Source organism: Xenopus laevis, chromosome 1L (assembly GCF_017654675.1).
Source record: "Xenopus laevis strain J_2021 chromosome 1L, Xenopus_laevis_v10.1, whole genome shotgun sequence".
Lineage (NCBI taxonomy): Eukaryota > Metazoa > Chordata > Amphibia > Anura > Pipidae > Xenopus > Xenopus laevis.
In genome coordinates this window covers 100,111,770-100,131,592 of record NC_054371.1, presented here as the reverse complement: position 1 = coordinate 100,131,592, position 19,823 = coordinate 100,111,770, and the positions used below count along the sequence as shown (strand labels likewise).

Here is a 19,823-nt window from a genome sequence, read left to right as displayed (position 1 = left end):
TTAGGCAAATGCTGCAGAGGAACGTATACGTGAGTTAGAAGAGTTGCTAAGCAGTGACCGTGACAAGTATCGTAAACTTTTGGACTCCAAAGAAAGAGAGATGGCTGAAATGAGGGACCAGATGCAGCAGCAACTAAATGAGTATCAAGAATTGCTTGATGTCAAACTTGCACTTGATTTGGAGATAAATGCTTACCGCAAGCTGCTGGAAGGAGAAGAGGAAAGGTATGTATAAACATAAATGAGTTTAAATGCTATAAAAATTAAACGAGTTTAAATTTGTTGTCTTGGACAATGTACTGTGCTAAACTCTGGCTAGGGCCAGCAGGCAATGTGCACATAACCAATCTGCTACTTAGTACCAGCATTCTAATTCAGTTATATTTTGTTTTTAATTAAAGGTTAAAGCTTTCCCCAAGCCCAGAATCACGAGTCACTGTCTCCAGGGCTACTTCCAGTAGCTCTTCTGCTACCCGTACCTCTAGGAGCAAAAGAAGGCGTGTTGAAGAGGAATATGAGGAAGGTGGGGCAAGTACAGGCTTGCGTGCTGGCACTTCCCTCGGTTCAAGCCGCATCACTGCTAGTGAGGGTTCTAGCCGCACTATTACTAGTGGCCAGAGCAGTACTACTCGATTTCACTTGTCCCAGCAGGCTTCGGCCACAGGAAGTATCAGTATTGAGGAGATTGATTTGGAAGGAAAATATGTCCACCTGAAAAATAACTCTGATAAGGTAACGCTTTAGTAAATGCATTCATTAGTTTGTCTGTGAAAGGTGCCCTGGCTTCTGTATTATCTAAAATTATTTGCTTGATTTGATATAACTCCTGTGCACAAACTAGCAAAATATTCATACTTTAAATTCATGGACATGCTTTCTTCTGAATAAATTACTACACTGACAGGAATGTAATTGTACTCCCAATATATTGAGAACAATGCATTTTTTTTTTTAGTAATTAATTTTCCCAGGTGCACCAATCCTATAAGATTCTCAACACCCCCCGAAAGAGATACTTAATGCTCTGAGAATCTGAAAATACTCTTCCTGCAAGAGACACACTTCTACAATAGAAAGCCAAATACCATTAAGTCTCCCTTATACCCCACAGTGTATTATGCTTCGGGCCCATCCAGAAAAGCAGGGGTAGCTATAATGTTCCACAAAACTCTCATTTTCAATAATCTCAATCACCAGAGATCCATCTGACAGGTTCCTACTACTCGGAGGCATCTTAGACGGGACAGAAGTAGTACTACTTAACGTTTACCTACCCAACCAAAATCAAACCGCATACCTGTCAAGAATCCTTTCAAAGCTGCTACCACTTTCCCACATACCAACTATAGTGGCAGGAGATTGTAACATGACACATCAACCGTAATAGCTTACAACAAAGATTCCTGATTTCCCAGCCTCTCCAGTTTCTAAACTCGGTGTCCGGAAGAGAGGTCGGCACCTCTCCAATATGCATGAGAAGTCGGCACCTCTCCAATATGCATGAGAACAAAAGAATCACCAGACACTCGACAGCAGGTGAAGCAGGGCGAACCCCTGCGTGTTTAATTAAAGTCTTGAATTAAACACGCAGTTGTTCGCCCCACTTCACCTGCTGTCGAGTGTCTGGTGATTCTTTTGTTCACAATCAACCTTAAGAGACAGATAGAAACCAACCTAATCAACGCAGTCAGAACAGCTAACAAGAGCCTTCAGACAAATAACGCAAAATGCAAGACTATATACGATGCCTTGAGGATTCAACAACCCATGGAAAGGGGATATACCTTCTACTCCCTAGTACACAAACTGCATAAAAGGATTGACTTTTTTTGTGATGGCCCTTACACACCTTGTCAAAACAAATAGTCATCAGATAACATGGTCAGATCATGCCCCCATAGAACTACTAATCTCAAACTGCACCCCTCCATCAAAACCACCCACATGGAGGCTAAATGAATCTCTACTCACTGAACCTGATATAGTCAAACATATTGGGGACTCTATCAAAGAGTACTTTGCATTGAACACAAACTCAGCATCCTCCAACCTAACACTCTGGGAGGCACACAGAACTGTGATAAGAGGACATCTTATTTCTATAGCCTCATCAAGGAAAAATAATCTCCAAGCTAAAACCATGAAAATGGAACAAGCACTTAGAAAGGCAGAGAAACGACTGTACACCAAACCAACAGTTTTGCAACTAGCTAGAGTAGTGGGCTATAGGAATCAACTGAAAGATCTGGTGATACACCATGTTCAGAAATTGATGATGTGGACACACCACAGATATTTCGAATATGGAGACAAGGCCCATACGCTTCTAGCTAAAAAAAACTAGGGATACTGTCATGGGAAGAAAAAAAAAATTCAAAACGAATCCATTAATAGTGCAGCTCCAGCAAAATTCTGCACTGAAATCCATTTCTCAGAAGAGCAAACAGATTTTTTTTATATTCAATTTTGAAATCTGACATGGGGCTAGACATATTGTCAATTTCCCAGCTGCCCCAAGTCATGTGACTTGTGCTCTGATAAACTTCAATCACTCTTTACTGCTGTACTGCAAGTTGGAGTGATATCACCCCCCACCCTTCCCCCCCCCAGCAGCCAAACAAAAGAACAATGGGAAGGTAACCATATAGCAGCTCCATAACACAAGATAACAGCTGCCTGGCAGATATAAGAACAGCACTCAATAGTAAAAACCCATGTCCCACTGAGACACATTCAGTTACATTGAGAAGGAAAAACAGCAGCCTGCCAGAAAGCATTTCTCTCCTAAAGTGCAGGCACAAGTCACATGACCAGTGGCAGCTGGGAAATTGACAAAATGTCTAGCCCCATGTCAGATTTCAAAATTGAATATTAAAAAATCTGTTTGCTCTTTTGAGAAATGGATTTCAGTGCAGAAGTCTGCTGAAGTAGCACTATTAACTGATGCGTTTTGAAAAAAACATGTTTTCTGATGACAGGATCCCTTTAAAAATCAGCAAATTGCCGGAAACATTCCAGCAGCAATCAGAAACAGACAGGGAAACACAGAATACACAACAGAGAAAATTGCAGCCATTTTCAGTCGCTATACAATCTTGGTGACAATATTCAGTATTTCCGAGGAGAAATGGCGCTGAGATGTATGAACACCTCTCACATCAGTCATCCCAAAACAAGGGAAAGACCCCCTGAAGTGTGCCAACTACAGGCCAATATCGTTGATCAACTCTGACCTAAAATTCTTTAGTAAAATATTGGCTGACAGATTATCAACTATCATTCCTTCTCTGGTGAACGATGACCAAGTTGGCATCGTAAAGGCAAGCAGGCGACAACACGAGGAAAGCAATTGACCTGGTAGATCTTATCAATGCCAAGAAGGAGCCTGCATTGATATTGTCTGGATGCAGAAAATGCCTTTGACCGCCTGGACTGGAACTATATGCTAGCACTTCTAGAATTAATGGGATTTCGATGCCAGTTCTTACAGGCAATAAAGGCCCTATATACCAACCCTACAGCAGCTGTCTGCCTTAATGGCTCTCTGTCCCCATACTTCTGTATCTATAATGGTGCACAGCAAGGCTGCCCACTTTCCCCTCTACTCTACATCCTGTGTATCGAGCCACTGGCTATTGCCATCCGATAGAACACAGACATCACCCACCAGCATCAAATACAGCCAAACTGAATTTAAAATCTCACTCTATGATGACGACATGCTCCTAACGCTTACCAAACCCGCAATTTCTTTACCAAATCTTCATAGTGATACAGGAATACAGACTTCTCTCTGGCTACAAGATCAATGAACATAAAACAGAGGCACTTCCACTACATATACCCCCCACATCTGCTTAAAACTCTAAAACTTAATTTTAACTATAGCTGGCGAACACACTCTATACGTTAATTGGGAATCTTGCTAACAAAAGAATATGAACTTTTATTTGAACACAATTACCCTAACATAATAAAAAATAAATAAATAAAACCGAGATGGAAACGTGGAACAAGGGCACACTGGCATGGTTTGCCAGAATAAACACAGTTAAAATGAATGTCCTCTCGCGACTATTGTACCTATTTGCAACACTCCCCACTAAACCTTACAAAATACTCACTTCTCTCTAATCTAAACTTATCTAGTTCATCTGGGCAAACAAAAAACCACATGTAGCGAAAGGGATACTTATGAGAAGACTGACGCAAGGGGGTTTATCCATACCAGACATCAAAAAATACTACCTAGCAGCCCACCTAAGACACATCGCTTATTGGACTACCTGTAATCCATACAGCAAATGGGCACTGCTTGAAACTTTAGTGGCACATCCAGTACATCTGAATAATGTGATATGGGGACAATACCTAGCGGATGCCCCTTGCATTCAATTAAGTTTACCCTATCGCTTTGGAAAAGAGCTACCAAACAATACCATCTCCTATCCGGACCAAGCCTGCTACAGTCCATCACTGCCTAACTGCTAGGTTCAGTTTAACTTCTTAAATCCTCTATTTTTACTTGTTTTTACTTATAGGACCAGTCCCTTGGTAACTGGAGGCTGAAGAGAAAAATTGGAGAGGAGGAGGAAATAGTTTACAAATTCACGCCTAAATATGTACTTAAAGCAGGGCAGTCTGTTAAGGTAAGTCTTTAATTTGCTTTGAAAGCTGCCCTTGTATCATTGTTCCGCAATACTAGTATCAAATGACAACGCAATCTGATCTCTTTTAGATATACAGTGCTGATGCTGGGGTGGCTCACAGCCCCCCTTCCATTTTAGTGTGGAAGAACCAGAGTTCCTGGGGTACAGGCAGCAACATTAGAACATACTTGGTTAACACTGAAGAGGAGGTTGGTTTGAGTTTTTTTCCCCAAAATCATATTTCTTCACCTTTAAATAATTTTTTACAGGATTTTGTGGTGGTGCCCTACTCTGCTATTCCTTGCAAAATAGGATGTTACTAAATTAATAGTTTACATTTTGTACATCTGTATATTTTAATTCTCATTTTGTTTTAAAGGAGAACTAAAGCTTAAATAAGTAGGCTAGAAATGCTGTACATTATAGTTTGGACTTCTGTACCAGCTCAAGGCAACCACTGCCTTTTAGCAGTAAAGATTTGTGCCTCCATAGCTGCCCCAGTAGCTCCGCATCTTCTTTTCTGCCGATTCACTGCACATGCTCAGTGCTGTTGTAAGTTACTGAGCTTAGGGACCAACTCACAATATACAGTACACAGTATACAGAATATAAATGTCACAGTATAAGGCTGATTAATACAGATAATTGCTACATGGCAGATTAGAAACCAGTGCAACTATCATCAGAATTGAATAATCAGCCTTGTAGCATCAGCTTATATTACAGGCCCAACCTCATTTTCTGCTTGATAATTGACAACAACACCTGCTCAGAGCCCACTGAGCATGAGTTGCAGATATTTTCCAAGATGGTGACCACCTGTGACAAGTTTGAAGTCCTGGATCATTGCTGCTATTGAGAAGCTGAAACTTTAGGCTGGTGCAATAAGTTTAGTATATAAAATGTGGCACTTTTAGCCATATTCATTTTTAAGGTTTAGTTCTCCTTTAAAGGAATTGTTCAGGATAAGAATAAAAATGGGGTTAATACACAGGCTGTACAAAATAAAAAATGTTTCTAATATAGTTAACCAAAAATCTAATCTATAAAGGCTGGACTGACTGGATGTCCCATTTGACACCCCTTAAAAAAGTCACTGGCTAACTTCGAGTTATAGATCTGAAAAGCAGGAAAATGGGTTCTGTTCTGTTTGACATCCGTTCACTCCAACCTTTATAGATTGCATTTTGGCTAAATAACTACATTAGGAACCTTTTTTTATTTTGCACAGCTTATGTATTTACCCAGTTTTTATTTTTACACTGAACTGTTCCTTTAAAATAACAAAAAAGCAGCACCCCAACAAAACAAACAAAAACAAAACAAAGGGTGATACAAATATCCATTGTTAGGATAGTCATGCAGATTTTGCATATGGTCACCCCAAAATGTTGTCCTGTAGTCTTTGTTCCATTATAGTTGATAGGAAGCTAGGCTAATAGCAAGCTTGTTCAGATTAATAGACACCAATGAAATAATCATACCAATGCTTTGTCTAAAATTGAAAGCTGGGAACAGGTTGAGATTTTCAAGATGAGAATTTCAGAAACTTGTTGGGTTCCAGCCTCTCCCCTTCTGTTGTTCAACTTTTGTTCCACCCACCTTTGTGCCAGGTACAAATCAGCAAAATATAATAGGGATGCACCGAATCTAGGATTCACCCTTTTTCAGCAGGATTTGGCCGAATCCTTCTGCTTGATCTAAATTCTAATTTGCAAATGCAAATTAGGGTGGGGAGGGAAATCGTGTGACTTTTTGTCACAAAATCAAGGAAGTAAATGTTTTCCCCTTCCCATCACTATTTGAATCTTTTGCGAAGGATTCGGAAGGTTTGGCCGAATCTAAAATAGTGGATTTGGTGCATCCCTAAAATATAATCAAGTTAGCTGATGCGTTTAGGTGCTTTCAAACTTGCATCTCATGGTTTGTTATGGGATACAATTTGGAATACATTGTTGTAATAATACATATACTATGCACACAAATCCGCAAAGACAAGCATACTGTATATAATTTAAACGAACCGTTCATTGTAAAAATAAAAACTGGATAAATTGTTAGGATGTGTAAAATAAAAAAAAATGCTTTTAATATAGTTAGCCAAAAATGTAATTTATAAAGGCTAGAGTGAGCATATGTCTAACTGAACAGAACATTACTTCCTGCTTTGCAGCGCTCTAATTTTGTTGAACGACTTTAAAATGGATCTATCGCGAAAATGAAAATTTAACTAAATATTCTGTACCATTTAAGAAATAATCAAGTTACTCTTAAGTCTCTCCACAACCTGTCACTCTTCATGCTGAGGTCTGGGTCAGATTTTGATTGACAGGTCTAATATGTCTGGGGGCAGAATAACTCAAATAACCAATTCCTGCACAAACAAATGGTAACAAAATAACAGACACTGGCAAACACCCTGCACACAGAGAAACAGGGTTTCCATCAGAGTAGATTATTTTTAAAGAGCGAGCGCCTACGTTAAGGGTGCAATACCCCCCCCCCAAAGGGTGTATCAGACCTACAGTGGTGTGAAAAACTATTTGCCCCCTTCCTGATTTCTTATTCTTTTGCATGTTTGTCACACTTAAATGTTTCTGCTCATCAAAAACCGTTAACTATTAGTCAAAGATAACATAATTGAACACAAAATGCAGTTTTTAAATGAAGGTTTACGTTATTAAGGGAGAAAAAAAACTCCAAATCTACATGGGCCTGTGTGAAAAAGTGATTGCCCCCCTTGTTAAAAAATAACTTAACTGTGGTTTATCACACCTGAGTTCAATTTCAAAGGTTAAAAGCCATTTCTAAAGCTTTGGGACTCCAGCGAACCACAGTGAGAGCCATTATCCACAAATGGCAAAAACATGGAACAGTGGTGAACCTTCCCAGGAGTGGCCGGCCGACCAAAATTACCCCAAGAGCGCAGAGACAACTCATCCGAGAGGCCACAAAAGACCCCAGGACAACATCTAAAGAACTGCAGGCCTCACTTGCCTCAATTAAGGTCAGTGTTCACGACTCCACCATAAGAAAGAGACTGGGCAAAAACGGCCTGCATGGCAGATTTCCAAGGCGCAAACCACTTTTAAGCAAAAAGAACATTAAGGCTCGTCTCAATTTTGCTAAAAAACATCTCAATGATTGCCAAGACTTTTGGGAAAATACCTTGTGGACCGACGAGACAAAAGTTGAACTTTTTGGAAGGTGCGCGTCCCGTTACATCTTGCATAAAAGTAACACAGCATTTCAGAAAAAGAACATCATACCAACAGTAAAATATGGTGGTGGTAGTGTGATGGTCTGGGGTTGTTTTGCTGCTTCAGGACCTGGAAGACTTGCTGTGATAGATGGAACCATGAATTCTACTGTCTACCAAAAAATCCTGAAGGAGAATGTCCGGCCATCTGTTCTTCAACTCAAGCTATAGCGATCTTGGGTGCTGCAGCAGGACAATGACCCAAAACACACCAGCAAATCCACCTCTGAATGGCTGAAGAAAAACAAAATGAAGACTTTGGAGTGGCCTAGTCAAAGTCCTGACCTGAATCCTATTGAGATGTTGTGGCATGACCTTAAAAAGGCGGTTCATGCTAGAAAACCCTCAAATAAAGCTGAATTACAACAATTCTGCAAAGATGAGTGGGCCAAAATTCCTCCAGAGCGCTGTAAAAGACTCGTTGCAAGTTATCGCAAACGCTTGATTGCAGTTATTGCTGCTAAGGGTGGCCCAACCAGTTATTAGGTTCAGGGGGCAATTACTTTTTCACACAGGTTTGGATTTCTTTTCTCCCTAAATAATAAAAACCCTCATTTAAAAACTGCATTTTGTGTTTACTTGTGTTATCTTTGACTAATAGTTAAATGTGTTTTGATGATCAGAAACATTTTGTGTGACAAACATGCAAAAGAATAAGAAATTAGGAAGGGGGCAAATAGTTTTTCACACCACTGTAACTGTCAATCAAAAACAGACTCGACCTACTGCATGAAGACAGAAAGAAGAGAGACAGGTTGCTCAGAGGGGGGAGAGTGAAGAGTAACTTGATTATTTCATAAATGGTGCAGAAATTTTTCACTTTTTTTTTACTGTTTATTTTTTGATTTTCAAGGGTGGGGGTGGGGAAGTACATACAACAACTTGGTTCACAGATAATAGTAAGAGTCAGCATTTGGAAATGGTACAGAATTTTTAATTGATATTTAAAAAGTTTATTTCAGCAAGATGAAGCTTATACATATAAAATGTTCACGATAGATCCCCTTTAAGAGAGTTTGCAAATGATCCTTAGCATGCAGGTCAGATTCAAAAGCAAACCGTTATGGCCCCACCTCAAGTCACTCATTAGTTAGTGACTGGTAACCAATCGGTGGAAACCAAGAGAGCTGCAAAGCAGGAAGTAGTGTTCTGGATATTATGTTAGACATCCAGTCACTTCAGCCTTTATTACATTACATTTTTGGCTTAGCTTTTTATTATTTATCTATTTCGTTTTTTCTTTATACTGAAAGGGATCCCGTCATCAGAAAACATGTTTTTTTCAAAACGCATCAGTTAATAGTGCTATTCCAGCAGACTTCTGCACTGAAATCCATTTCTCAAAAGAGCAAACAGATTTTTTTTATATTCAATTTTGAAATCCGACATGGGGCTAGACATTTTGTCAATTTCCCAGCTGCCCCTGGTCATGTGACTTGTGCCTGCACAAGTCACATGACCTGTTAGGAGAGACATGCTTTCTGGCAGGCTTCTGTTTTTCCTTCTCAATGTAACTGAATGTGTCTCAGTGGGACATGGGTTTTTACTATTGAGTGTTGTTCTTAGATCTACCAGGCAGTTGTTATCTTGTGTTAGGAGCTGCTATCTGGTTACCTTTCCATTATTCTTTTGTTTGGCTGCTGGGGGGGGGGAGGGTGATATCACTCCAACTTGCAGTAAAGAGTGATTGAAGTTTCTCAGAGCACAAGTCACATGACTTGGGGCAGCTGGGAAATTGAGAATATGTCTAGCCCCATGTCAGATTTCAAAATTGAATATAAAAAAAATCTGTTTGCTCTTTTGAGAAATGGATTTCAGTGCAGAATTCTGCTGGAGCAGCACTATTAACTGATTCATTTTGAAAAATGTTTTTTTTCCCATGACCGTGTATCCCTTGAACAATACCTATAAAATATATAAAAGGTTAACATTTTAGGATTTTTCTTTATCTTAAAAGGAAGTAGCTGTGAGAACAGTTACAAAATCTGTCTTAAGAAATGTAGAGGAGGAAGAGGACGAAGACGCAGACTTTGGTGAGGAAGATCTCTTTCACCAGCAGGTAATATATGCTGTATTAAATTAACACTGACCTTGGTTTTTCTCTTATTCCTATATGAAGATATATGTTGTAAAATTAAAGGGAGAACCATTTTCAAAATCAAACCAAAGAATCGTGGTAAATGGCTGGACACCAATAGTATTAAGTGACCTTTCATTTGCCACAAAGCAAGCCAGTTCAGGAAGTGGTAACACTCACAAAAGTAACAACATATAATTTAAAACGTAACTTTTACTGTTATATTGTTAAAAAACACGCTCTCTGAAGTACACACCCACTAGCCAACCAATCCGTTGGCAGTGCTGGACAATCTCCATAAAATATAATTAAAAATAGATGAAGCGTAAGGTGGAACGGTGGGGTCTACACGAGACTTCACTGGTTGTTGTAAACGTATATTTTTTTGCACACTCCCATATACAAGGAGACCACAACCGCCCGCTCCCTCCCTTCCAAGCAGACACCCCCGTGCCAGAAAACCTGCCTATCTACGTTGGGACTGCGTGGGAGCTAGGCACTCCACCGTCCACCTATGCCCGCCCTACGCGTTTCGCCGATGCACTCGGCTTCGTCAGGGGCATAAGTCAGAACCATTTTCACCATACATTTAGGATCAGGTTTCTCCAACAATCCTCTCCTGCAGTAGCAACCAAATTCCTACCACTATGTGTCTCTGGTCCCAGCCTGATTAAACTACACCACAGTCTTTCTGCTTATGTTTTAAGGATGCCTATACCTATTTTTGGGGTTTGGCCAAAGTATTTTTGGCAATTCTAAACTCTAATTTGCATGTTCAACTTGGATAGCGCAAGGGGAAATGATAGTCTGTGTGCGGGAATAAAAAAAAATGAGATCCCCCAAAGTCAGGTGTCCTGCTCAGATTTGGCCAAATCCAGAATTCGGTGCATCATTATTAAGTTTGTTAGGAGTGGAGCATGCAAAATAAATTTCCCTTTAAGGGAAAACCACTGCTTCTCTATAAGGAAGTAACAGGCTCTCTGACGGAAAATACCAATTTTGCTACTGTTCAGGACAGAGCTGCTGCGAGTGAGTGAGGGGGGGGGAGCACAGGTGATGAGGGAGGTAGGGAGCATGTTTGTTTCAGTGAGCGACTTCATGTGAACAATTGGATATTATAGTAAGTTTTAAACTACATTCTCCATAGTATACACATAATGTGTGCAAAACTTAAGTAAGCAGGCTTATGGGAGCATAATCTATCATTTTATGGGTAAAAGTAAGGAAAGGTGAACAACCCCTTTAAGCTACATTTGTAAGGTCCCATTATCAGATCTCATTCCCAACACTTGTAGTTCCACATCTTCTACTGGGTACAACAGCATGCAGCTTAGATTCAAAAGCAACAGTTATGGCCCATGTGCCCCCCCCTCCTCAAGTCACTGATTGGTTACACTGGTGACCAAGCACTAACCAGTCAGTGGAAACTAAGAGAGCTGAAAAGCAGGTAGTGTTTTGTTATGTTAGACATCCAGTCACTGCAGCCTTTATACATTATATTTTTACCTAACGAACTATATTGCAAATATTTTTCTCTGTCGTCTTTAGGGGGACACAGGGACCGATGGGGTTAAGCTCCATCCTCCAGGAGGCAGGACACTTGAAGTAATTAAAGTGGGCGTGCCAGGTTAGGCTTAACCCCACACACTGTACTCAGACTTCAGTTTTTTAAGTGTCCTGCTACCTGGAGGATGGACATCTCTATCTCTGAGAGAAATCTACGGTCAGTCTGTGACTGACACCAGGGGTGACACCTAAGGCAGGATTACCTGTACTTATATGGTTAGCCCCCTACGCGAGGACATCCACCGGGGTCATAACTCTAGCCTGTGGGCTATACAGACCACCCAGACGTATGCCTGTTCTAATTCTAGCGCAGAGGGTCTGGCCGGTGTGAGGGGGGGGGTAAGTGACTACATATATGTTATATAATGTATGTTCACTATGTCTGCTGATTCTGCATGACTTTGTCTCCGGTGACCTCTTTCACCCCCAACTCCCCCCCCCGCCCGCCCGCCCGTCCGTCGCCTCACTGACTAGCCATACCTTACTCTCCCTTAGTAGTGTGGGTGGATGAAGATAGGAGGAACCCAGCGAGGGAACGTCTAGCGTTCCAGCGCTGCTCAAATGGCGGCTGTCTGCTTCTTCGGCGGGCTGTATTACAGCACGCGCCGAGTGGAACGCATGATGCGTTCCAGCGGCCATTTTGGGTTTCCTCGGCGGCCTGTTACACGCGCGCGCCGAGTGGAACGCATGTGCGTTCCAGCGGCCATTTTGGGTCTTTTCCCGCGGCTCAGCAGCGCTACACAGCACAGCTCTTGTCTGGTCACGGCACAGGTTGGCTACCCCACACCCTCTACATAGGATGGCAGAAGGTAGGCCAGGGGGGCTATTCAGCAGGGCGGGGGGACGAGTCCCCACAGCACAGGTGAATTTTTTTGTGTGTGCTAAGTGTCAACAAAAATTTCAGGGGGCACAGGGTGAGTCGCTTTGCAGAACTTGCACCATGGGGCAGGGGGCAGCTATGGTCTCTGGGGCTCTACCAGAAACACAAGCTGAAGATACAGTGCAAGGCACTTCTCAGGAATTATCTCATGGGCCAGCAACAGACCCACTCCCTCCATTATGGGCAGTACAGTTGTCACAGTCACTGGCTTCTCTTCAGGGATTGCCAGCCATTGCTGATAATCTAGGAAAGGCGCTGGCTAAATTTCACCACAAATCCGGTGGTAAACGCAAACGTCCTGATGACGAAAAAGCGGATTCTGTTACTCACAATTTTTCTGAGGATTCCTCTATTGAACAGGGTTCTTCCCAGTCAGAGGGAGAACTTCCGGCATCTATTGCTTCTTCTGATGATGAGCAAGAAGAACAAGATGAGGCAAGGGAAAAGGATAGCCTTCATGATGTTGAGGGCATTATTAAAGGGGTACTCGATGTACTTAACATTTCACCGAAGTCTAAAACAGGGGAGACAAAATCTCTTTTCAAACGACAGCATAAATCTACAGTCTGTTTTCCTGAACATGATCAGTTACTAGGGATCATTCAAGAGGAGTGGGACGCTCCTGAAAGGAAGTTTCAAGCTACTAAGAAATTCACAAAGTCCTATCCCTTCTCTAAAGAGCTTATTGATAAGTGGTCTAACCCCCCGGTGGTCGACGCACCAGTGTCAAGACTTTCTAAATCTACCACGCTGCCAGTCACTGACGCAGCGGCATTCAAGGATCCATCTGACAAAAGACTAGAAGGTTTTTTAAGGGCAATATATTCCTCAGCAGGATCTACACTGCGGCCCTGTTTGGCTTTAGCATGGGTCTCAAGAGCCATTCAGGCTTGGTCCGAGTCACTCGTCAAGGACATTCAGGGTGGTGTTCCCCGAACTGATCTTCTATCCTCTGCACAAGCAATTGCGGAAGCATCAAGCTATCTTTGTGATACTTCCTTGGATGCCTCACAGCTTACTTCACGTACTTCGGCTCTGTCAATAGCCGCACGCAGAACGCTTTGGCTGAAGAATTGGTCAGCGGACATTAGTTCCAAGAAGTCCTTAACTTCTCTTCCGTACAAGGGCCAACGATTATTTGGCGAGGAACTCGAGAAGATTATCTCACAAGCGACAGGTGGTAAGAGCACCTTCCTTCCACAAGCCAGAAGTAGAGCATCATCAGCCAACAGACGGGGAAAATTTTTTCGTGGCCAGAGTGGCCGGTTCGCGCGGCGGGGTAGTCCGCCACAAAGATCCCACTTTCGCTCCAAAACCAACGACAAGAACCGCCCCCCGTGGAAGAGTAATCGACCTCACAACAAACCATCCGCTGATAAGCCCACGTCGGCATGACGGGGCAATCCCTCCGGAATCGTTGGAACAGATCGGCGGAAAATTACTACGATTCCGGGAGGAATGGATCCGTCACTCTTCAGATGCCTGGGTCAAGGAGATCGTCTCTGGGGGCTACCATCTCGACCTGGCGGCACAGCCTCCCAGGAGATTCATTATGTCCAGGGTACCCTCCAATCCCTTAAAACAAAGACCTTTTCTGGAGTGCATAGACAAGATGGAGAGATCGGGGGTTATCACACCAGTACCTCAGCCGGAGAGATTCTCCGGGTTCTACTCCAACCTTTTTACAGTCCCAAAGAAGGACGGCACGGTCAGACCTGTTCTCGACCTCAAGCGACTGAACAAGTACATCCGTTCTGTGCGCTTCAAAATGGAGACTTTGAGATCAGTAATTCGGGGCATGGAACAGGGTCAACTAATGATGTCCCTGGACATAAGGGATGCCTACCTCCATGTTCCCATTTGGCCTCCTCATCATCGCTACCTCCGCTTTGCATTTCAAAACAGACATTACCAATTTGTGGCACTACCGTTTGGCCTGTCCTCGGCCCCGCGGGTCTTCACCAAACTAATGGCAGTGTCGGCAGCCACCCTGAGACTGCAAGGGATTTCGGTGACACCTTATCTCGACGACCTACTTATCAAAGCCCGGTCAGTAGAGAAGGCCAGGGTGGATCTCCAAAGGGCGATTTCACTTCTCCAGAGCTTCGGCTGGACCATCAATTGGTCCAAATCCAATATGACTCCGAGCCATCACATGACCTTTCTCGGGTTGGAATTCAACACCCTCACGCAGACCGTGAGTCTACCTCTGGTCAAACAGAACAGAATCAGGGGTCAGGTACAGTCTCTGATAGACAGCCCGGTATCCACACTACACAGAGCAATGCAAGTCCTCGGATCGATGGTATCAGCCATCGAGGCTGTCCCCTTCGCACAGATACATCTTCGTCCTCTTCAGTCCAGCATTCTTGCCACCTGGAAGGGGGGATCGTTGAACCAACCTGTCCGGTTATCTCCGGCGACGAAAGAAGCTCTACGGTGGTGGCTGTCCCCCGAGAACCTAGCAGTAGGACAATCTTGGGCGACGCCAGATTGGAGGGTGATGGCCACGGATGCCAGCCTTCAGGGCTGGGGAGCAACTTGGGAGAACCACTCTGCGCAGGGCCGCTGGTCTCCCGCGGAGTCCAGACTTCCTATCAACATTCTGGAACTCAGGGCAGTGAAGTTGGCACTCAGTCAGTGGAGCCACCTCCTTCGGCTACAGTCAGTCCGCATCCAAAGCGACAACGTCACCACGGTGGCCTACATCAACAGACAGGGAGGGACTCGGAGCCAAAAAGCTCTGGCAGAAGCCAGAGAGATTCTGCAGTGGGCAGAGCAGAACTCTGTCAGACTATCAGCCATTCACATACCAGGCGTGGCCAATACAAAGGCGGACTTCCTCAGTCGAAATCAACTCGATCCCGGGGAGTGGGAGCTTCACCCGGAGGCTTTCGATCAACTAGTGTCAATCTGGGGAAGACCAAGCATAGATCTCATGGCGTCGAGGCGAAATCGAAAAGTCTCAACCTTCTTTGCACGATACCGAGACCCTCTAGCGGCAGGGGTAGATGCCATGACACAACACTGGCAGTTCAAGCTGGCTTATGTCTTCCCTCCACTTCCAATGCTCCCTCGGGTGCTCAAGAAGCTCAAGCAGTCCAGAGCCACAGTAATCGTAGTAGCTCCTTCTGGCCGCGAAGAACCTGGTTCTCCGATCTTCAAGAACTGTCCGTGGCTCCACCGGTCCGGCTGGACGGCAGGCCAGACCTTCTGCAGCAAGGGCCCATAGCTCATCACAATCCCGGTCTGTTTGCTTTGACGGGCTGGCTGTTGAAGCATCCATCTGGCGAAATCAGGGATTGACGGAAGAGGTTATTGCTACTATGCTCAAAGCTCGAAAACCATCGTCTTCCAAGTCGTACCATAGAGTTTGGCACTCCTACCTCGAGTGGTGCAATGAGTCAGAATTTTCGTTCATGGAGCCCTGTATCCCTCGAATCTTGTCCTTTCTTCAGCGGGGCCTCCAATTAGGGCTTAAACTCAGCTCCCTCAAGGTGCAAGTTTCTGCCCTTTCTATCCTATTTCAAAAGCGCCTAGCTACTGAGGAGACGATTCGCACTTTTCTACAGGGAGTCGCTCACGTGGCACCCCCATTCCGACCGCCTACAGCTGGATGGGATCTCAATCTGGTGCTGGAAGCCTTACTTGATCCTCCCTTTGAACCCCTGGGTTCAATTTCCGATGCATGGATGACGTGGAAAGTGGTCTTTCTGATGGCAATATCCTCTACTAGACGAGTATCTGAACTTAGCGCTCTGTCTTGCGACTCTCCATATCTCATCTTTCACAAAGACAAGGCTGTTCTACGCACACTTCCACATTTCCTGCCGAAGGTTGTTTCGGAGTTCCATCTGAATCAGGAGATTATCGTTCCTTCCCTCTGTCCGGAACCTAAGAACGATAAGGAACGCAGGATCCACAGCCTTGACGTAGTCAGAGCTCTTCGCTGGTACGTTGAACGGTCAAAAGCCTTCAGAACTTCAAGGTCATTGTTTGTGATTCCCTCTGGACCTCGAAGAGGACAGGCGGCTTCTAAGACTTCTCTTGCTCGTTGGATTAGAGAAACTATCAAGCAAGCATATACTACAAAGGGAAGAGCACCGCCTGAAGGTATCCGGGCTCATTCCACTAGATCGGTAGGTGCCTCTTGGGCTTGGCGTAACTCTGCTTCCTTGGAGCAGATCTGCAAGGCGGCTACCTGGTCATCCGTTAACACATTTACCAAGTTTTACAAAGTTGACACCTTTTCCTCGGCCGAGGCTTCTCTCGGGCGTAAGGTGTTGCAAGCAGTTATTAAGTAATTCTGCAGTTTCGGTCTATGCTCGCACCCACCCTGCTGTTTGGGACTGCTTTGATAAGTCCCCATCGGTCCCTGTGTCCCCCTAAAGACGACAGAGAAAACAGGATTTTGTACTCACCGTTAAATCTGTTTCTCTGTAGTCGAAAGGGGGACACAGGGCTTCCCGCCCAGTGACGAGCTACAGACCATATTTGGTTTTCTGAATAGGTTCCTTGGTTTACTAGTTCTGCCTGTTATAAGTTTAGTAATTCTAGTAGCAGCTTTGGAACAAACTGAAGTCTGAGTACAGTGTGTGGGGTTAAGCCTAACCTGGCACGCCCACTTTAATTACTTCAAGTGTCCTGCCTCCTGGAGGATGGAGCTTAACCCCATCGGTCCCTGTGTCCCCCTTTCGACTACAGAGAAACAGATTTAACGGTGAGTACAAAAATCCTGTTTTATTTTGCACAACCTATCCATTTACCCAGTTTTTATTTTTATACTGAACAATTCCTTTAAAGTACTAGCTTTTATGCATGCAATGCTGTGGCCCTAATGGTGTCACTAGTCAAGTTTAATATTATCACAGCTGGCAGATTCATGCAGTTCCTGTAACAGCTGGGGGGTGCACCTCGCACAGAGAAACATGTTTGTGTGTTGTGGGTTTTTTTTGGTAATTATCCAGTAGCATGTATCAGAAGGTGATCCTTAAGCTGTCCACGATAAACTACCTCCAGTCAAGAGTGCAGACTGTTCACACCGTTTCACAGTATCACAAAGTAGCCCTCTAGCTGTCTTTGAATAACCACTTCCAGGCAAGGGAGCAGGCAGTCCTGGTTAATAGCTTAGGAAAATTGGTCGGCAGAATTCTGAATTTCACTCACAGTTATGACCACTTCCTGTGGGAGAATGAAAAGACATGCCTATTCATCATTTCAGCCTCGATGCTGAGCAGCTCTGATATGACATTTTCAAGGTAAAACGTCTATTTTTGTTCAGCCACTCTCTACATGTAAATGTACGCAAGGTTATCGGATGTTACTTTTTTCTTGTGGGACTCATCTGTTTTGGCTCTTGTCAGTTTTGTTATGTAACTGTTTCTTTTCATCTCCTATACAGGGTGATCCAAGAACAACATCCAGAGGCTGCTCTGTCATGTAAACAACATTCATAACATCCTCCTTTTTTTTTTTTTACTTACTCCCAGAGCCACTGATATCTATTTTTATATGCAAGTTCAGGTTATGTCTTCTGTATTTTATGCCTTTCATTTGTTAAGCGTGAGCTTAAAGGAAGTGAAGAGTTACCTAATGCCATAAATAACTTGCAAGGCTTTTGTTTTTTTCAGTTTTCCACTTGTAGTGGTTGCAAAACGTACTGCTATGTTTTTAAGTATTTGTGTTCTAATATGGCACAATTTTACCTATTCATAGAAGACAATGGTTTTAATGATTACCAAACATGTGCTGCATGAATCATGTTGAGCATAAAATATGAGGTGGCTGTTTGTAACACTAATATTTTGATTTGACTTTTGTCCAGAATTGGATAAAAATTGTCTGGTTAGAAGTCCATACTAAAGATGATATACAGATGTAACTCGTAGGAATTAAACCATGTTAATTGTTTAGGAAGTTTTAGAATACAATTGCTATTGCAGAATGTGATCACTATTTCAGTAGTACTGAAGTCTCTTTCACACCTCAAATTAGCAACTATCTAGATCTTAAAGTTATCCTTCTGCTTCTGGTGTAGTCTTCTATATGTGCGCAGCTGCAAAATTCCTAAGACTGACTAGATTTTACACTTTTTTTGTTAATAGAAACAAAGGTTGATTTAGCCTGTCCTTGATTTATGTTTAGGCACATGTTGCCTATAGGTGTCCCAACAACTATTGTCATTGCTCAGGCAGTTCCCACTATGTGCATAATTACCTCATATAGCATTGAACGTTGTCAGGAGCCCACTTTAGAAATATGTAGATTTTATTTGTTTCTTAGACTTAGCCACTACATAATAATTGTTGGTACATTTATTGAGCAGGCAGTATTTCCAATTATGAATGGGTTGCTACTTTAATTGCAAGGAAGCTGCAAGCATTGAGAGGAAATAGAAAATATAGCCTTTAATATGACTATGAAGATTTTCATTCATCCAGGTCATAGTATATCTAGTATAGGTCAATCTAAAAACAACTGGACTTGCTGAGTAATCAATGAAGACGTTTCACTACTCATCCGAGCAGTTTCTTCAGTTGATTTTAAGTAGGGGTATATTTCCCCTGTAGTCCACTGCCATTCTTTTTTTTTTTTCAACTAGAACAATAACAATTTATATTTTTTTTCCTAGTTGCAATTGAAACCAATACTTTTATATAGCAGACTAATGGTTTCAAGTACATTTTCATTTTTTTTTTGTTTTTTTTTTATTTCAAATATGTGGGTAATGTATTTTTTAATAACAGCTCACATCTGCACATGAAAGAACAGAGGGATGAAGGGAAGTAGTGTACCTTCATAAAAACACTTGCCAACAGTAAAGGATAAGCTGCTCTCTGGTTTGCACACAGTTATATCTACTACATTACCAGAAGGGATTCTGTTCAAAATTTCACCACATGTCATCTCCCCTCTCCTCCCTCAAAATAAGTAATTTCTGTGGTGTAGCTTCTTAAAGCAGTAAAGATCATTCTGTTTGGTGTGCATACACAATTTTTGATTTGGTGTGGGGTGCCGCATACTGAAGCTGATGGATTTACAGGAAAAGCTTACAGTTATACTGGATCTAGCTCCATAGAATCTGTGGTGTTTATACAGTCAAATATGAAGTTACAGACAAGATTTACTATTTTAGCACTGACAGACCTTTACTTTTCAGTGGCAGAAAGGCAATTTTTGTTTTATGTATCATTTCTTGGGTTGGAAAATAGCCCCCTTATTTGCGTTGTGTCTTTCATAAACTTTGCACCTTGCTTAAGCTGAATATTATACAAGAACTGATAGAAAAATGTGAAACATCCAACTTAAATTGTTGCTTGTTAGATGCCTGTGGTTTTTGCATGAAAATATGAATGGTAAAGTAATATCCTAAACAGTTGTCAGAGTTTCTGT

General features: G+C 42.7%; 1 protein-coding gene across 1 annotated transcript in view; it reads left to right on the top strand.

Annotated features, from left to right (window-relative positions):
* lmnb2.L (lamin B2 L homeolog) overlaps positions 1–19,217 on the top strand; it is a 32,512-nt gene extending 13,295 nt beyond the window's left edge. Inside the window, 6 exon segments of the mRNA NM_001101769.1 lie at positions 5–225; positions 402–732; positions 4,542–4,649; positions 4,739–4,858; positions 9,866–9,967; positions 17,833–19,217. Of these exon segments, the coding sequence (NP_001095239.1) occupies positions 5–225; positions 402–732; positions 4,542–4,649; positions 4,739–4,858; positions 9,866–9,967; positions 17,833–17,874 (924 nt within the window). The 3' untranslated portion in view covers positions 17,875–19,217.
* The last annotated feature ends 606 nt before the right edge of the window (positions 19,218–19,823 follow it).